Here is a 17500-nt window from a genome sequence, read left to right as displayed (position 1 = left end):
TGCCTCCGCTAACTCTTGCCTCCGCTACTTCTGCCTCCGCTAACTCTTGCCTCCGCTAACTCTTGCCTCCGCTAACTCTTGCCTCCGCTAACTCTGCCTCCGCTAATTCTGCCTCCGCTAACTCTGCCTGCCTTGCTTGCGCTAACAGCTCCGCCCAGATGTGCAGGGCTCGCTTGCGTGCGCAATCTGCACCATAGAACTGGCTTAAACAGACGATCTGACGGGTTTTAGAAGATTAAATACAACCCAAAACTAAAAAACAGACCTATTTATCCAAACCTGAAGCCACACCAGGCGTGTAATAGAGACAGGCGTCTATTTGGGACTCGGCTATTATTTGAAGTTTTACGGTATATACCAATGTCATTTACGTCTAAAAAATGTCATTTACATTGCGGCTCCTCTCTTCCCAGTCTGTCAGTAACGCTCTGTTCACTTCCTGTCTCTATGAAGCCCCTCCTTCTGAAAAGCACACTGTGCTCTGATTGGTCGGCTGGAGCAGTGTGTTGTGATTGGTCGAGCGCTTCGAGTTTGTTTGGGAAATGTCCCGCCCCTTATCATAACCGCCAGTTTAACACACTACTAACTAACTCAACCAGGCCCCGCCCCTTTATTCTGCGCATGAATTATTATAATGAGGAATATTGTGACGTGTTTGTAAACTCAAGACTACAATGGAGGCGTTTCAGGGAGTTCAGAAACACTGACACTGATATAGAGAAGAACTCCCTTTTTCATGCTCAAACAGCAACATTACACACTAAAGAAAGACAAACATGGACAAAAGCATAAAATGTCCTCTTTAAGAAGTAAATCAAGCTGTGAGATCATTTCAGTGTTGATTTGAAGGAAATCTAGCATTAATATCCTCGTGTAATGTTGGCATTAGTGCTTATAATCCTCCATTTGTTGCTCATCTCTTGGATTACGCCACCAGTCGAGCAGACGTCCCTCTGGACAGAAGATCTCGTTCACCGGCGTAACGCCATCACAAGCACATCCGAGTCCCAAACCTTCACACGGACGCCAGTTCCACCAGCGCTTCATTCCTAGTTTCAGTGCACGGCAAAAAATGATGCTCTTCCTCAGTGTTTCTGACTTGTTTTCCAGCACAAATACCCTAAACATTCTGAAATCAAGATACATTTACTGGAGAAGCACAAATGACTGAAGATATTAAGAGCTGCTTTCTGACAAATGTATCAAACGGAAGTGAGTTTGTGCTTAAAACAACTCAGAACAAATAATGAGGCCAAAAAAATAAATGTAATTCAAAGGGAAAACATGATTTTCTGACCTCATTGGCAGACAGGGCTGTAGTGCTCGAGTCCGGTCTTTTCTATGGTCTCGAACTTGTCTCGGACTGGCTGGTATTCGGACTCGGACTTGTCTCGGTTTCGGCCACTGGTCTTGCCAAATATGGCTTTTGGTCTTGACCGAGTCCAGGTGTCTTTATTATGTTCCCAGTAAGCACACATACGTCGCCGCTTGATTAAACTTTTTTCATTTGATTGGTTCAAATGCCACCTGCCCGAATTTAATAAAAATATTATTTTTGTCACGTCATCTGCCCGATCCACGGTTTATCCACATCTCTAGTGTGTGTGTGTGTGTGTGAGAGATGGCTCGGCCCTCCCTCATGCAGTTTAATTGGTTGACATTGCGTGAATGATTATCAGGAACAGAATGTGAGGCTGATCAGACAGTCAAAACGAATGTGTGTGCGCCTTTAGGCCTATATAATTATCTTTTTGTTGTTCTTTGAATTAGCGAGTAACTATTGATTATTGAAAATCAGTCATTATTTCATTATTACATAATAATAATAAGAATAATCTTTAATTAATTAATAATAATCTTCAGATATGCGAGCCAGCTCCCGACGTTCAACAAGAGCCGGCTCTTAGGTCTTAGAACGACCCATCACTACTAATAACCATCACACACTAGATTGTCTTCGCACAAATGCTTGTACTGTTAAGTATACTGTGCAAAACGGTTCTTATGAATTTCTTAAACAACTTCCTGATGAATTTATTTTAAAATTCTGCAGTTTGTTCTCAAATAAAAAGAACATATGTTAAATTACACCGTGTTCATTGCTGTTTAACCAAACTTTAATGTTTTCTGAAAAAACATGTCTTTCCTATTAACCCACGTCCAAATAACAATATAATTCAATACAATATTTTTTTCAGGGAAGGCATAAACCAACCATAGGGATAAGATTATATGATATCAAGGGGAATGTCTATTAAAGGGGGGGTGAAATGTTCATTTTCACTCAATCTCTTGTTAATCTTGAGTACCTATAGAGTAGTATTGCATCCTTCATATCTCCAAAAAGTCTTTAGTTTTATTATATTTATAAAAGAAAGATAGGCTGTACCGAGTCTTTCCGGAAAAAAACGAGCGGCTGGAGGCAGGCCGTGTGGGCGGAGCTAAAGCTGTGCTTACCGATCTAACAACAACACAGAGACAATAGAAGCAGTTTTACTCACCGCCCGGTTCCAACGCACGACCGTGAACCTTTATCATTGCGACTGCTCGATCCTTAAGCATTAGACGATCTGCAAATCCGTCGATCTGGGCTTTGTTTATAAAACAATCATCGTCGAAATGCAGGGAACAACAGTCTTACACAACTCCGTTTATGCTCTGTAAAAACAAACTCCATCCACTGGTGCCTTAACGCTGGGTTCTTTGGGAATCTGTGCAGGGTTGTCTTGCCCTGGCAACCAAAAACACACTTCTTTGGCTACATTGACTTCCCTAAAGCCAAGCATAGCGCTTTGATGGGCGTACTGCTTTCGCTCTCTTGCTCTGGTCTACGAGTGCGCGCGCGCCCGCGATCTTACCGGAGAAGTGCCCTTAGGACCCATATAAGGAGATTCCGCTACATCTGACGTCACACATGCCCATACTCGAAAAAAGCTTTCCGAAACTTGTGACAAACCGGAAGGAGCATTTTTGGAACAGAAATACTCCTTCAAACGTACAATTTAATTTTTGAAACTTTCTCCATGTTTAGCATGGGAATCCAACTCTTTACCAGTGTAAAAAACTCAGTATGCAATGAAATAGCATTTCACCCCCCCTTTAATAATCCTGGCTGTTGTGACACTGTTTTTGCTTTTAGATCAACAAATAATAACCCAAAATGATTGTCTTGATAATGTCATGCATAAGACTTTATGACTCGGTCTTGACTCGGACTCGAACCTCTTTGGACTTGGACTTGTCTTGGACTCGACAAAGGTGGTCTTGACTACAGCCCTATTGGCAGAATTATTTTTTTAAGCTTAAACACTTTTTTTTTCTTCAGAAAACTGACTTTATATCTAAAGTCATTTTGCTTCTTAAGTACATGATTTTCACATGTGGATCATGTACAGTACTTTGCACATGGGAAACGTGGTTTTGTCAAATCCATGTTATCACATGTGGAAAACATGGAAAATTTATGTGGTTTGTCCTGAAAGAGTTGAATGTTTAGATATTTGCCCGAGATGATACAAGAACATCTTTTTTTTGCATCATTTCCGATTGATCTCATTGACAACGTTCAAGCTTTTCACAACCGTCTGTCGCCTGAGTTTGGTTGGAAGCCTGAGCCCGGGGGAAAAAGCTTTATAATACGCATTAGTCTTCACTAATGTTTCTTATCCAGAGCAATTCATAGTAGAGTTTTAATCCAGAGCTTAAACTAAGAGCTTCTCCATTCATGAATCTTCACTTTTGCTTGTTAAGCGTTGATGGCTATACGTGACGACACATATTACAATGAATTTAAGAGCAAATTTCAGTCTGTTCCTTATACAAATCTTCATGTGGCTTCAGAAATAGTGCACTATTGTGTTGTACTGAATACAAGTACTGAGTTAGTTAGTAGTGTGTTAAACTGGCGGTTATGGTAAGGGGCGGGGCATTTCCCAAACACACTCGAAGCGCTCGACCAATCACAACACACTGCTCCAGCCAACCAATCAGAGCACAGTGTGCTTTCCAGGAGGAGGGGCTTCATAGAGACAGGAAGTGAACAGAGCGTTACTGACAGACTGGGAAGAGAGGAGCCGCAACAATGGAGAATATGAGGAGAATAACCAACATTCTAGTAGAGACCAAACACAACATCAAGACTTTGTGAAAGAGCGTAATAGGTCCTCTTTAAACACCATGTCTGAAATTACACTGTCTGTTGAACTGTGTTTAAGGCATATTCTTTTTCTCTCAGCAGTTTCAGGGCTTTATTTTGTTGGTATTTCTGTGGCTGGGTTTCCGGCTCGTCTTTGTTGAATCTTCTCACAAAGATCACGGCCGACTCGATTCATATTCACAACAACACCTCAGTTTGAAATGACTGTCAGATTAATCACGAAGCGCCGACAGTGAGGATTACGAGTCTGTCTGTCCTCTCAGGCTTCGGCTTTCACACAGAAACATCATGTTGTGTGTTAAATACGCAAATACTTCCCTCACGTGTCTGCACAGATCACATGGAGTCGTCCATGTGTCTAATTGCCCTAAAAAATATGAATCCAGACTTATGTTTGTGAAGTTTAACTTTCCTGTATGAGCTGACTGTGTGTGGTGGATTTGCTAATGCAATCACTAAACATACATTTAATAATAACTCGCAAAAAGTTTGGGGTTGGGCACATTTTTTGATGTTTACAGTAAAAATTGTGAAATATTATTCCAGTGTAAATCAGCTGTTTTCTATGTGAATATATAGTAAAGTGTCATTTATTCCTGTATTTTCAGCATCATTACTCCAGTCTTCAGTGTCTCATGATCCTTCAGAAATCACTCTAATATGATGATTTGATGCTCAACAAACATTTATGATTATTATCAGTGTTGAAAACAGATGTGCTGCTTTATATTTTTGTTTTCATTTAATTTTGTTTTGGATTCTTTGATGAATATAAAGTTCAAAAGGACATAATTTACTGCAAACCTCATTCTCATAAATCTGGATTCAGTATTTATTATTTGGCTCCAGGCTAAAACAGTCTGAAATATTGTGTAGCAGTTCTCATTAACATGATCATATTGCACACACAACCTTTTCTCTTCAGTTCAAACCAAAATCAGTTATTGGCTTTATAGAATAAGATACTTGATGCTCAAGTTATGAATCGTGGTGAATGTTAATGCATCAATGCTTCGCTTGAACGATTATTGATCTTGAACAGTCCATAAACCCCTTTTCCCCCAGAGGTTAAAATCATAGGACTGATGAATGAGTTCATAAACAGAAAACAGAGCCGCCTTTTACGTGTCCTGACTTTCCCAAGATCCCATGACTGGGATGTTCGATCCCCATCCGATCCTCCCCTCGCTTCCACTGGAACACGACGGTTGATCTGCCTTCGACTGGGACGTGACGCTGAACTGAAGTGAATGGCAGCATGTGGTTCACCTTGTCACTCGGCTTGAATACACAACGTCTTAGCATTGCTAAATTGACATTGGCATTGTCAAACGGAAATGGCGAGGAGGGGTTCCCAGAGGACTCGCGCTGGCATTTGTTTGACAAACGAGTGAGTGTGACATAGTGCCACAGCATCTGCACTCACACGACGAGCACACACACACACACACACACACACACACACACACACGATGAGCACACACACGACGAGCACACACACCCGCGACGAGCACACACAGCATCTGCACACACCTGACGAGCACACACACGATGAGCACACACACACACACACACACATGACGAGCACACACACACACACACATGACGAGCACACACACACACACACACACACACATGACGAGCACACACACACACACACATGACGAGCACACACACACACACACACATGACGAGCACACACACGACGAGAGATGCAACAGAACCCTCGTGGGAAAGAAGAGAGCTTCACTGCATTGATGTGCACATCTTAAAGTTAGAGTTTAAAAAATGAAATAAAAGGCCCATTTGTGGCCAAATTTTTCGGAATGGTTTCATGCATATAGTTGTGTTTTTAGTGTCCTATGTGAACATGTTCTGCATTTATCTTCCCCATTTTTTTTTTTTTTTTGTTGAAAATCGTATTTGAATGTGCGACAACTACAGTTGCCGGTGGGCAAATATGTTGTATGCATCCCCTCAATGTCAAATATGAATAGGAGGAGAACATTTGGCATCTGTCTCAAAATAACTGCTTTCAACAGATCAATCTTTATTCATAAACAAATTTATTATGTATAAAAGTCGAAGAACATTTGATGCAAACCCAAAAAAGCTGCATCTATCTTATAATCTCTTGAATATGAAAACACAACAAACAACAAATCCATTTTTTTAACCCTTGTGCGCTGTTCAGGGACTTTTTGACCCACATTTCTAACTTTCATTCATGGGGATAACATTTGACATGGTTTAGTGAAAGATTTTTGCCCATCTTTTGGAAAATGCAGTTTTAAAAGTAACAAATGATCACTTTAACCAGTAGATGGCTGCAGAGCTCTGCTATTTACTATTTGACTAACTGAAATACATCTTTTCACAAGGTTTTCCATTTGTATTCATATCTACATTTTTTGTACTGGAAAAAAAAATCTGTTTTTCAATAATGTTATATTATGATTAGAATCAAATGAAATTTGTCAATGGTCAAAGTTCATCCTTAAAATCAGAAACAATAGAATCATATGGAAAACGGATGTTTGAAATAAATGATGAACTCTAAAGAATCCAACTTTTCTCTTTGTAACACCCTGATCAAGTTTGACTCTAATCATAATGTAACATTATTGAAAAACTTTGCAATAATTTCAGATTAAGTTTTACTTCAAAGTATATTTATGTTTTAATAATCTTATGTCGTGCTTTAAAGAAGTGCTAAAGCACTTGTAAAATACTTTGATTGTAATTTTAACTGTAGTGTGTTATTTGATGGTACATTTCAAGTTAATATATCTTAACTTCATCATAACAAATATATTTAAATATATGACACAACTTTCCATAGAAATGTCATTAAATCATATTTTAGCTTACCATAAATGTGTGTCAGTACATTTGGCAGTACTAACCATTTTTTAAAGACAATAGAAGTAATTATGAAATTATGTATAAAGATGTTCTACTTGAGTGGGTCAAAGAGCACTCTTATATTGCATTTAATGTAAATTTAAACTATAATATATTTTATTTAATTGTAAATAACATGCATTTAAGTATCTGAAAACATTACATTCGGTTCACATCTAAGTAAATTCTTTTAAATTATGTTATTTCCGTAAAAATTTGTTACGAGGGAATGTCAGAAATGTAGTTGATTTGAGGATCGAGAACTACAAACAAAACATCCTGGAAACGAATGGTTTTCGGGACATTCGGTTTGAGTTTCTCCCAAATCTCGTCCCTGCTTGTGACGGTTGTTAGGCCCTAAATATGCTTGTGACAAAAGCAAAAAGCATCTAAAGTGTAGTTTAATTCACAACGTGATTCATCGCTTTCAAGGTCGGGTCACTGAAGTTTCGTTCTCAGTGTTTATCAGTGTTTATCAGCGCATCAGACCCGCGCTCCAGATTCATTCTGACACACAAGCTTTGCCTCGCAGTGCGTGGAGTGTGGGTGGTGTATAGATGTGCTGTTGGGTTGTATAAAGAGATGCGCAAAATATTATTTCTGTTGCATTTGCATTTATTATGAGGGTCTAAAATCTGGAGCTTTAAGGGTTAGGTAAACAGGGTAAAAATGTTAACTACTATATCTTGATATCAGCAAACTTCCACAGTTGATTAACCACAGTGCATCAAGTCAAGTGATTTGCATCACAAGTTTTATAAAATTTTATGTGTGTACGTGCAAATGAGGCATTATCTAATCAAATATGCACTCATTTCCAAAAAAAAAAAAGATATCTAAACAGTGAATTTCAAAATTCTTGTTGGCGTTTTAGAGTTAAAGGTTTTTACAGACTGGGTTTTGGAAATCTCTTTTCATCACTTCATAAATCAGAAAATAACAGAATTTATTTTTGCTTTTAGGAATAAAGTGTCAAATAAATATCAAGTGAATGGTATATGAACAAACCCCTCAGCAAAACCCTTCAGAATATATGAATAAAGCTGTAAGATGTTAGTGCTGCTGAAGTGGAGATAAAAACCTTTTAAGGATACGTAGTGCAATTGAAATCTACAGACGCAAATAGATAAAGTGCAATAAAATCTTAAATTTGTATTTTGGATGTTTTTTTTTTCCACTAGTCTGAAAGAAGATATAGTATGGATGCAAAACAGAGTAAAATCTCCAAAGTGACCAGTGAAAAAACTTTCTCTGTAGTGTTTGCTAAGTGCAGAATACTTGTGCTGAAGTTTTGAATAATGAGTGAAATGGTGCGATTAGAGATTTAAGTCATTTTCTGGTTACACTTTATTTTAAGGTGTCAGACAGTGTAATTATACATTTAAGTACTGAGTAATATTAATAAACAGCATGTACTTACTATAGGGTTAGGGTAGGATGTGGTTGAGGGTTAGTTGCATGTAATTATGCATCATTTACTGTTATTACTATGGTAAGTACATGTAACATACTGTGTGTGAACCTGGACTACAAAACCAGATTTATACATACTATAAAAGCTGACTAAATAAGCTTTCCATTGATGTGTGGTTTGTTAGGATAGGACAATATTTGGTCGAGATTAAACTATTGTAAATCTGGAATCTGAGGGAGCAAAAAAATCGAAAATCTCCTTTAAAGTTGTTCATTTATGTTGGCGATTGTGCTGCATTCACTCACAGAAATACATGTTTTATATATTTACTGTAGGAAATTTACTAAATATCTTCATGGAACATGATCTTTACTTAATATTCTAATGATTTTTGCCATAAAAGAAAAATCGATAATTTTGACCCATATAATGTATTGTTGGATATTGCCTCAAATATACCCGTGCGACTCGAGACTGGTGACGTGATCCAGGGTGACATATGTAACAAGGACACTGTAAAATAAAGTGTTACCCATTTTTCTTTCTCATGCAGATTCGATGGACCAAGACGGCAGGCAGCGTTTCGGACCGGTTCCAGGACTCCAGCGTGTTCAACGAAACCCTCCACATCTCGAAGATCCAGAGACACCAGGGCGGACGATATTACTGTAAGGCCGAGAACGGACTGGGTTCCCCGGCCATCAAGTCCATCAGGGTGGACGTCTACTGTGAGTTCATCTCTGTTGAGTTTCTTCTCAATGTTCTGTGGAGAAATCCCAACTAACAAATATGTGTTCTAATAACATTCAGCTAATCTTCCCATTAAAGGGATAGTTCACCCAAAAATGAACATTAGCCCATGATTTACTCACCCTGAACTCATCCGAGGTGTATATGACTTTCTTCTTGTGCTTTACACTTATGTGGAATCCGTATGTTCGTTTGGCCGGAAGCTAGTTATTTTACTTTATAAACTTTTAAATATGGATATTTTTCTTACACAAATGCATCGCTTCGCTTCAGAAAGCCTTAAATGCACTTTTATGATGGACAGATGCACTTTTATGATGGACAGATGCACTTTTATGATGGATAGATGCACTTTTATAATGGATAGATGCACTTTTATGATGGACAGATGCACTTTTATGATGGACAGATGCACTTTTATGATGGATAGATGCACTTTTATGATGGACAGATGCACTTTTATGATGGATAGATGCACTTTTATAATGGATAGATGCACTTTTATGATGATAGATGCACTTTTATGATGGACAGATGCACTTTTATGATGGACAGATGCACTTTTATAATGGATAGATGCACTTTTATGATGATAGATGCACTTTTATGATGGATAGATGCACTTTTATGATGGATAGATGCACTTTTATGATGGATAGATGCACTTTTATGATGGACAGATGCACTTTTATGATGACAGATGCACTTTTATGATGGACAGATGCACTTTTATGATGGATAGATACACTTTTATGATGGACAGATGCACTTTTATAATGGATAGATGCACTTTTATGATGATAGATGCACTTTTATGATGATAGATGCACTTTTATGATGGATAGATGCACTTTTATGATGGACAGATGCACTTTTATAATGGATAGATGCACTTTTATGATGATAGATGCACTTTTATGATGATAGATGCACTTTTATGATGGACAGATGCACTTTTATAATGGATAGATGCACTTTTATAATGGATAGATGCACTTTTATGACGGACAGATGCACTTTTATAATGGATAGATGCACTTTTATGATGGACAGATGCACTTTTATAATGATAGATGCACTTTTATGATGGACAGATGCACTTTTATAATGGATAGATGCACTTTTATGATGATAGATGCACTTTTATGATGATAGATGCACTTTTATGATGGACAGATGCACTTTTATAATGGATAGATGCACTTTTATAATGGATAGATGCACTTTTATGATGGACAGATGCACTTTTATAATGATAGATGCACTTTTATGATGGACAGATGCACTTTTATGATGGACAGATGCACTTTTATGATGGACAGATGCACTTTTATGATGGATAGATGCACTTTTATGATGGACAGATGCACTTTTATGATGGATAGATGCACTTTTATAATGGACAGATGCACTTTTATGATGGACAGATGCACTTTTATGATGGACAGATGCACAGATGCACTTTTATGATGGACAGATGCACTTTTATGATGGACAGATGCACTTTTATAATGGATAGATGCACTTTTATAATGGACAGATGCACTTTTATGATGGACAGATGCACTTTTATAATGGACAGATGCACTTTTATGATGGATAGATGCACTTTTATGATGGACAGATGCACTTTTATAATGGACAGATGCACTTATATGATGATAGATGCACTTTTATGGACTTCAGAGAGAAACCATTGTAAAGCTTGGAAGAGCCAGTGTAACCCCTCTCACCCGGGTCCTTCAACCCGGTCTCGAACCCGGGTCTCCGGCATGAGAGTCAGGCGCTCTAACAAGGAGGCTAAAGACTGCAGCCCCTAGCATCTGTCGCTAGAGCGTCTATTAAGATCAGAGGAGTGAGGTTTACTCGCACAGCAACTACTAGCTGGCCTCTGTTACACTAGGACATTTTTAATATAACTCTGAAGAAAGTCATATATACCTAGAATACTTGAGAACATTATTGAAGACCAGATATCGTTGAACGGATGTTCTATTAACATTACAGGAAGAATGTTTGTTTGAGAAAACCTTTCCAGAACATTAGCCAAGGTTCTGAGAACATTCCCTGTTGTCTGGAATATTGCAAACGGATGCAAATGAGTCACTAGTCGTCATCCTGTGTCTAGAGCTATACAATAAACGTGGAGAGCGAATCAGATCAAACGTTTGAATTCACTTTGAGATCTCTGACTTCTGATTTGCAGATTTTTGCAGATCTGAGCACATTTTGAGTCATTGCTGAGATTATTGGGCTCTTTTTCTGGGGTGAAACATCTGAAAAGTTTTTTCCTCTCCATTAAATTTCGTTTCTGTATATGAGAAACAGCTGAGATATTTAAGAGATATTCCACATCCAGCATTCAACGTTTGATGGCTCTTTTTGTAAGCGGTTTGTCTGATACCCACCGTATCCGTTTCACCATTCTGAGGCAGGCTCAGGTCCAGGTAGGCTTGTGGGAAGGTGTGGATCAGAATGCTGGGATTATGTTTGTGCTTTGAACTGCAGTCTGTAGAGAGAAACGAGAAGAGGATATTTCCACAAGCTGTTTAATAGACGTGTCCAGAATCTGAGACCATCAGTGATAAAGGAACCGATTTGGTTAGAGGTGCCGTATAACCGGGAGTTTTATATCATGGTCAATAAGGCTTCGTTTTGTGACAATTGTATGTGTATAAAGGGAAGGTAAGAGAAAAACATGAAGTACTGATGACAGACAGACAACGAAGAGGACAGACAACGAAGTACTGATGAGATGCAAGAAGGCAAGACAAAGCGGGACAAGTAAAGACTGTCACAGTGACAACAAACACGAACTAAAGTTAGATTAAGGAACAAAAGAGAAAACAAACAAAGTCCGAGCCATCTCTTCTCTTCTCATCTCTTCTCATCTCTTCTCATCTCTTCTCATCTCTTCTCATCTCTTCTGTTCTCTTCTCATCTCTTCTCATCTCTTCTGTTCTCTTCTGTTCTCTTCTCATCTCTTCTCATCTCTTCTCATCTCTTCTGTTCTCTTCTCATCTCTTCTCATCTCTTCTGTTCTCTTCTCATCTCTTCTCTTCTCTTCTCATCTCTTCTGTTCTCTTCTCATCTCTTCTCTTCTCTTCTGTTCTCTTCTCATCTCTTCTGTTCTCTTCTCATCTCTTCTCATCTCTTCTCATCTCTTCTCATCTCTTCTCATCTCTTCTCATCTCTTCTCATCTCTTCTGTTCTCTTCTCATCTCTTCTCATCTCTTCTGTTCTCTTCTCATCTCTTCTCTTCTCTTCTCATCTCTTCTGTTCTCTTCTCATCTCTTCTCTTCTCTTCTGTTCTCTTCTCATCTCTTCTGTTCTCTTCTCATCTCTTCTCATCTCTTCTCATCTCTTCTGTTCTCTTCTCATCTCTTCTCATCTCTTCTCATCTCTTCTGTTCTCTTCTCATCTCTTCTCATCTCTTCTCATCTCTTCTGTTCTCTTCTCATCTCTTCTGTTCTCTTCTCATCTCTTCTGTTCTCATCTCTTCTGTTCTCTTCTCATCTCTTCTGTTCTCTTCTCATCTCTTCTCATCTCTTCTCTTCTCTTCTGTTCTCTTCTCATCTCTTCTGTTCTCTTCTCATCTCTTCTCATCTCTTCTCATCTCTTCTGTTCTCTTCTCATCTCTTCTCTTCTCTTCTGTTCTCTTCTCATCTCTTCTGTTCTCTTCTCATCTCTTCTCATCTCTTCTCATCTCTTCTGTTCTCTTCTCATCTCTTCTCATCTCTTCTCATCTCTTCTGTTCTCTTCTCATCTCTTCTGTTCTCTTCTCATCTCTTCTGTTCTCATCTCTTCTGTTCTCTTCTCATCTCTTCTGTTCTCTTCTCATCTCTTCTCATCTCTTCTCATCTCTTCTGTTCTCTTCTCATCTCTTCTCTTCTCTTCTGTTCTCTTCTCATCTCTTCTGTTCTCTTCTCATCTCTTCTCATCTCTTCTCATCTCTTCTGTTCTCTTCTCATCTCTTCTCATCTCTTCTCATCTCTTCTGTTCTCTTCTCATCTCTTCTCATCTCTTCTGTTCTCTTCTCATCTCTTCTCATCTCTTCTCATCTCTTCTGTTCTCTTCTCATCTCTTCTGTTCTCATCTCTTCTGTTCTCTTCTCATCTCTTCTGTTCTCTTCTCATCTCTTCTCATCTCTTCTCATCTCTTCTGTTCTCTTCTCATCTCTTCTCTTCTCTTCTCATCTCTTCTCTTCTCTTCTCATCTCTTCTGTTCTCTTCTCATCTCTTCTGTTCTCTTCTCATCTCTTCTGTTCTCTTCTCATCTCTTCTGTTCTCATCTCTTCTGTTCTCTTCTCATCTCTTCTGTTCTCTTCTCATCTCTTCTCATCTCTTCTCATCTCTTCTGTTCTCTTCTCATCTCTTCTGTTCTCTTCTCATCTCTTCTCATCTCTTCTCATCTCTTCTGTTCTCTTCTCATCTCTTCTGTTCTCTTCTCATCTCTTCTGTTCTCTTCTCATCTCTTCTCATCTCTTCTCATCTCTTCTGTTCTCTTCTCATCTCTTCTGTTCTCTTCTCATCTCTTCTCTTCTCTTCTCATCTCTTCTGTTCTCTTCTCATCTCTACTGTTCTCTTTTCATCTCTTCTGTTCTCTTCTCATCTCTTCTGTTCTCTTCTCATCTCTTCTGTTCTCTTCTCATCTCTTCTCATCTCTTCTCATCTCTTCTGTTCTCTTCTCATCTCTTCTCATCTCTTCTCATCTCTTCTGTTCTCTTCTCATCTCTTCTGTTCTCTTCTCATCTCTTCTGTTCTCTTCTCATCTCTTCTGTTCTCTTCTCATCTCTTCTGTTCTCATCTCTTCTGTTCTCTTCTCATCTCTTCTGTTCTCTTCTCATCTCTTCTCATCTCTTCTCATCTCTTCTGTTCTCTTCTCATCTCTTCTCTTCTCTTCTCATCTCTTCTCTTCTCTTCTCATCTCTTCTGTTCTCTTCTCATCTCTTCTGTTCTCATCTCTTCTGTTCTCTTCTCATCTCTTCTGTTCTCTTCTCATCTCTTCTCATCTCTTCTCATCTCTTCTGTTCTCTTCTCATCTCTTCTCATCTCTTCTGTTCTCTTCTCATCTCTTCTCATCTCTTCTGTTCTCATCTCTTCTGTTCTCATCTCTTCTGTTCTCTTCTCATCTCTTCTCATCTCTTCTGTTCTCATCTCTTCTGTTCTCTTCTCATCTCTTCTCATCTCTTCTGTTCTCATCTCTTCTGTTCTCATCTCTTCTGTTCTCTTCTCATCTCTTCTGTTCTCTTCTCATCTCTTCTCATCTCTTCTGTTCTCTTCTCATCTCTTCTCATCTCTTCTGTTCTCTTCTCATCTCTTCTCATCTCTTCTGTTCTCATCTCTTCTGTTCTCATCTCTTCTGTTCTCTTCTCATCTCTTCTCATCTCTTCTGTTCTCATCTCTTCTGTTCTCTTCTCATCTCTTCTCATCTCTTCTGTTCTCATCTCTTCTGTTCTCATCTCTTCTGTTCTCTTCTCATCTCTTCTCATCTCTTCTCATCTCTTCTCATCTCTTCTGTTCTCTTCTCATCTCTTCTCATCTCTTCTGTTCTCTTCTCATCTCTTCTCATCTCTTCTGTTCTCTTCTCATCTCTTCTCATCTCTTCTGTTCTCTTCTCATCTCTTCTCATCTCTTCTCATCTCTTCTGTTCTCTTCTCATCTCTTCTGTTCTCTTCTCATCTCTTCTGTTCTCTTCTCATCTCTTCTGTTCTCTTCTCATCTCTTCTGTTCTCTTTTCATCTCTTCTGTTCTCTTCTCATCTCTTCTGTTCTCTTCTCATCTCTTCTGTTCTCTTTTCATCTCTTCTCATCTCTTCTCATCTCTTCTGTTCTCTTCTCATCTCTTCTCATATCTTCTCTTCTCTTAAAATATTGACAAAAACTGTAATATAATATTCAAGATGCTTCAAACCTTGATTCAAACCTTTTAGTTACCAGGTCAGATCAATGGAGAAATGATTTGTAAATGTTAATGCATGAGTGTGAAAATGCATAAAATGTCATGGACTTGATGTAAATCAGGCCCGTATAAACGCTGTTTCAGGAATATGAGGAGTCTGAATGTCACTGGCTCCTCTGCTGCTGTTCTAAACACGCAACCTTTTCTCCGGCCTTGCCGTATTCCTGCGTTATGTGTTTTTCATTAGCTGGAGAATCTTGCTAAAGCTGGCGTTCCTCTGGAGAAATGCTAAAGCCGTCCCCGGGGGCCGAGTGTAATTGATGGACCGCTGCCAGCGCTGGTATTTTTAGCGCACTGTAGCCTTGATTGTTATTTAGCATTGAAATTGCTGCTTTGGACGCCGAGGCTCTAAACACCTTCAGCGCTGAAACATGAAAAATTGTGTCGGGCTGATTTTGTCTTTGTCAGGCCGTCTCTGGATGTGTGCCGTCGGCGCGATGGACAGTTCCATTAAAACAGAGGTTTGCTAGAGAGAAACGCTCCAGATTAAAACGAGAGAAACGACAGAGGACGGGCACAAATGTCTCTTAAATTGTGCTTTATTTCCCAGTTTTCAATTAAATTCGTATTATATACTACACCGTGTTCCAAATTATTAGGCAAATTGGAATTAAGTGTCATAAACATTAAATATTTCGTTTTTCAATCAAACTCATGAATGGTATTGTGTCTCACTGAAATCAGTCTCAGACACCTGTGATAATTAGTTTGCCAGGTGAGTCCAATTAAAGGAAAACTACTGAAGAGGGAGGTTCCACATTATTAAGCAGGAAACAGGTTTTAAGCAATCTGGGAAAGAGAAAGGATCTCTTTGCTGCGGAAAAGCATCAAATAGTGCAATGCCTTGGACAAGGTGTGAAAACATTAGATATTTCACGAAAACTTAAGCGTGATCATTGTGCTGTGAAGAGATTTGAGGCTGGTTCAGAGCACAGACGGGTTTGTGCAGATAAAGGCATAATGAGGAAGGTTTCTGCCAGACTAAATCATCGGATTAAGAGAGCAGCTGCTAAAATGCCATTACAAAGCAGCAAACGGGTCTCTGAAGCGGCTGGTTCTGGCGTCCCGCGAGCCTCAAGGTGTGGGATCCTCCAGAAGCGTGCAGGTGTGCATAAACCCACTATTACCAACGCTCACTGGCAGAAACGGTTGCAGTGGGCCCAGAAATACATGAAGACGCATTTTCAAAGAGTTTCGTTTAGTGATGAGTGCCTTGCAACCCTGGATGGTCCCGATGGATGGAGTATTGGATGGTTGGTGGATGGCCATAATCCACAGGCCACAGGTCCTGTACGGGTATCTGCCTAAACAGTGGCGGCACACTGAAATGTAACCCGACACCCTTGCCTAATTTAGTATTCGCTGTTCTATGAATATGCAAATGAGCCCCGCCTCCACTCACTCACTCAGCTCAGAGATCCACTCGTTGACGATCACACGTTGATCTGATTGATTACAAGGTTTGTGACATCAGCAACACCAGCGATTTCAAACCAGGAAACTCAGACTCAGACAAACAGTAGAGCGCTGGCGCTTGCAACGCCAAGGTCATGGGTTTGATTCCCAGGGAAAGCAAGAATTGATAAGAATGTAAATGTGTACCTTGAAATGCAATGTAAGTCGCTTTGGATAAAAGCGTCTGCCAAATGCATAAATGTAAATGTCAATGTAATGGCCATAAGGCTGCGACGTCAACAATGAGGGGGCGGAGTCATGTTTCGGGCCGGGATCATGGGGAGAGAGCTGGTAGGGTCCCTGGAGGTGGGAAAATGACCTCGGCAAAGGATATTGTACCACTTTCTTCCATGGTACAAAAAGAAAAACCATGCCTTCCGTAGCAAAATCATCTTCATGCATGACAGTGCACCATCTCACGCTGCAAGTCTTTGGCTGCTATGGGCATAAAGGAGAGAAACCCATGGTGTGACCCGTCCTCCCCTGACCTCAGCCCTGTTGAGAACCTGTGGAGCGTCCTCAAGCTAAAGATCTATGAGGCGGTTCACATCAGAGCAGCATCTCTGGGAGGCTATTCTGACATCCTGCAAAGAAATTCAAGCAGAAACTCTCCATAAAGTTCAATGGATTGTGAAGGTGATATCAAAGAAGGGGTGCTATGTTAACATGTAACTTGCCCTGTTTGATTGAAATAGCTTTTTGATTTCAGTAAATATGACCTCCTAATGCTGCAAATTCAACAAGTGAGCATTTTCAGTCCTTTACAACCTATGCAATGTTTTCAAACTCTGTTGTGCATAATAATTTGGAACAGTGCATTTTGAGTTTTTTGTTTTTGAAAAAATACTGTTTCCGTTGGGT

The 17500-nt window shown here is 39.4% G+C and overlaps 1 protein-coding gene across 1 annotated transcript in view; it reads left to right on the top strand.

The window, feature by feature from the left end:
* LOC308698193 (MAM domain-containing glycosylphosphatidylinositol anchor protein 2) overlaps positions 1-17500 on the top strand; it is a gene marked incomplete at both ends in the record, with an annotated part of 185740 nt that overhangs the window by 54733 nt on the left and 113507 nt on the right. The window contains one exon of the mRNA XM_081378113.1: positions 9028-9202. Within this exon, the coding sequence (XP_081234239.1) occupies positions 9028-9202 (175 nt within the window). The remainder of the gene's footprint in view (positions 1-9027; positions 9203-17500) is intronic.

This window comes from Scardinius erythrophthalmus, assembly GCF_964197995.2.
Source record: "Scardinius erythrophthalmus genome assembly, chromosome: 11".
Taxonomy (NCBI): domain Eukaryota; kingdom Metazoa; phylum Chordata; class Actinopteri; order Cypriniformes; family Leuciscidae; genus Scardinius; species Scardinius erythrophthalmus.
This window is presented reverse-complemented; position numbering and strand designations above follow the sequence as displayed.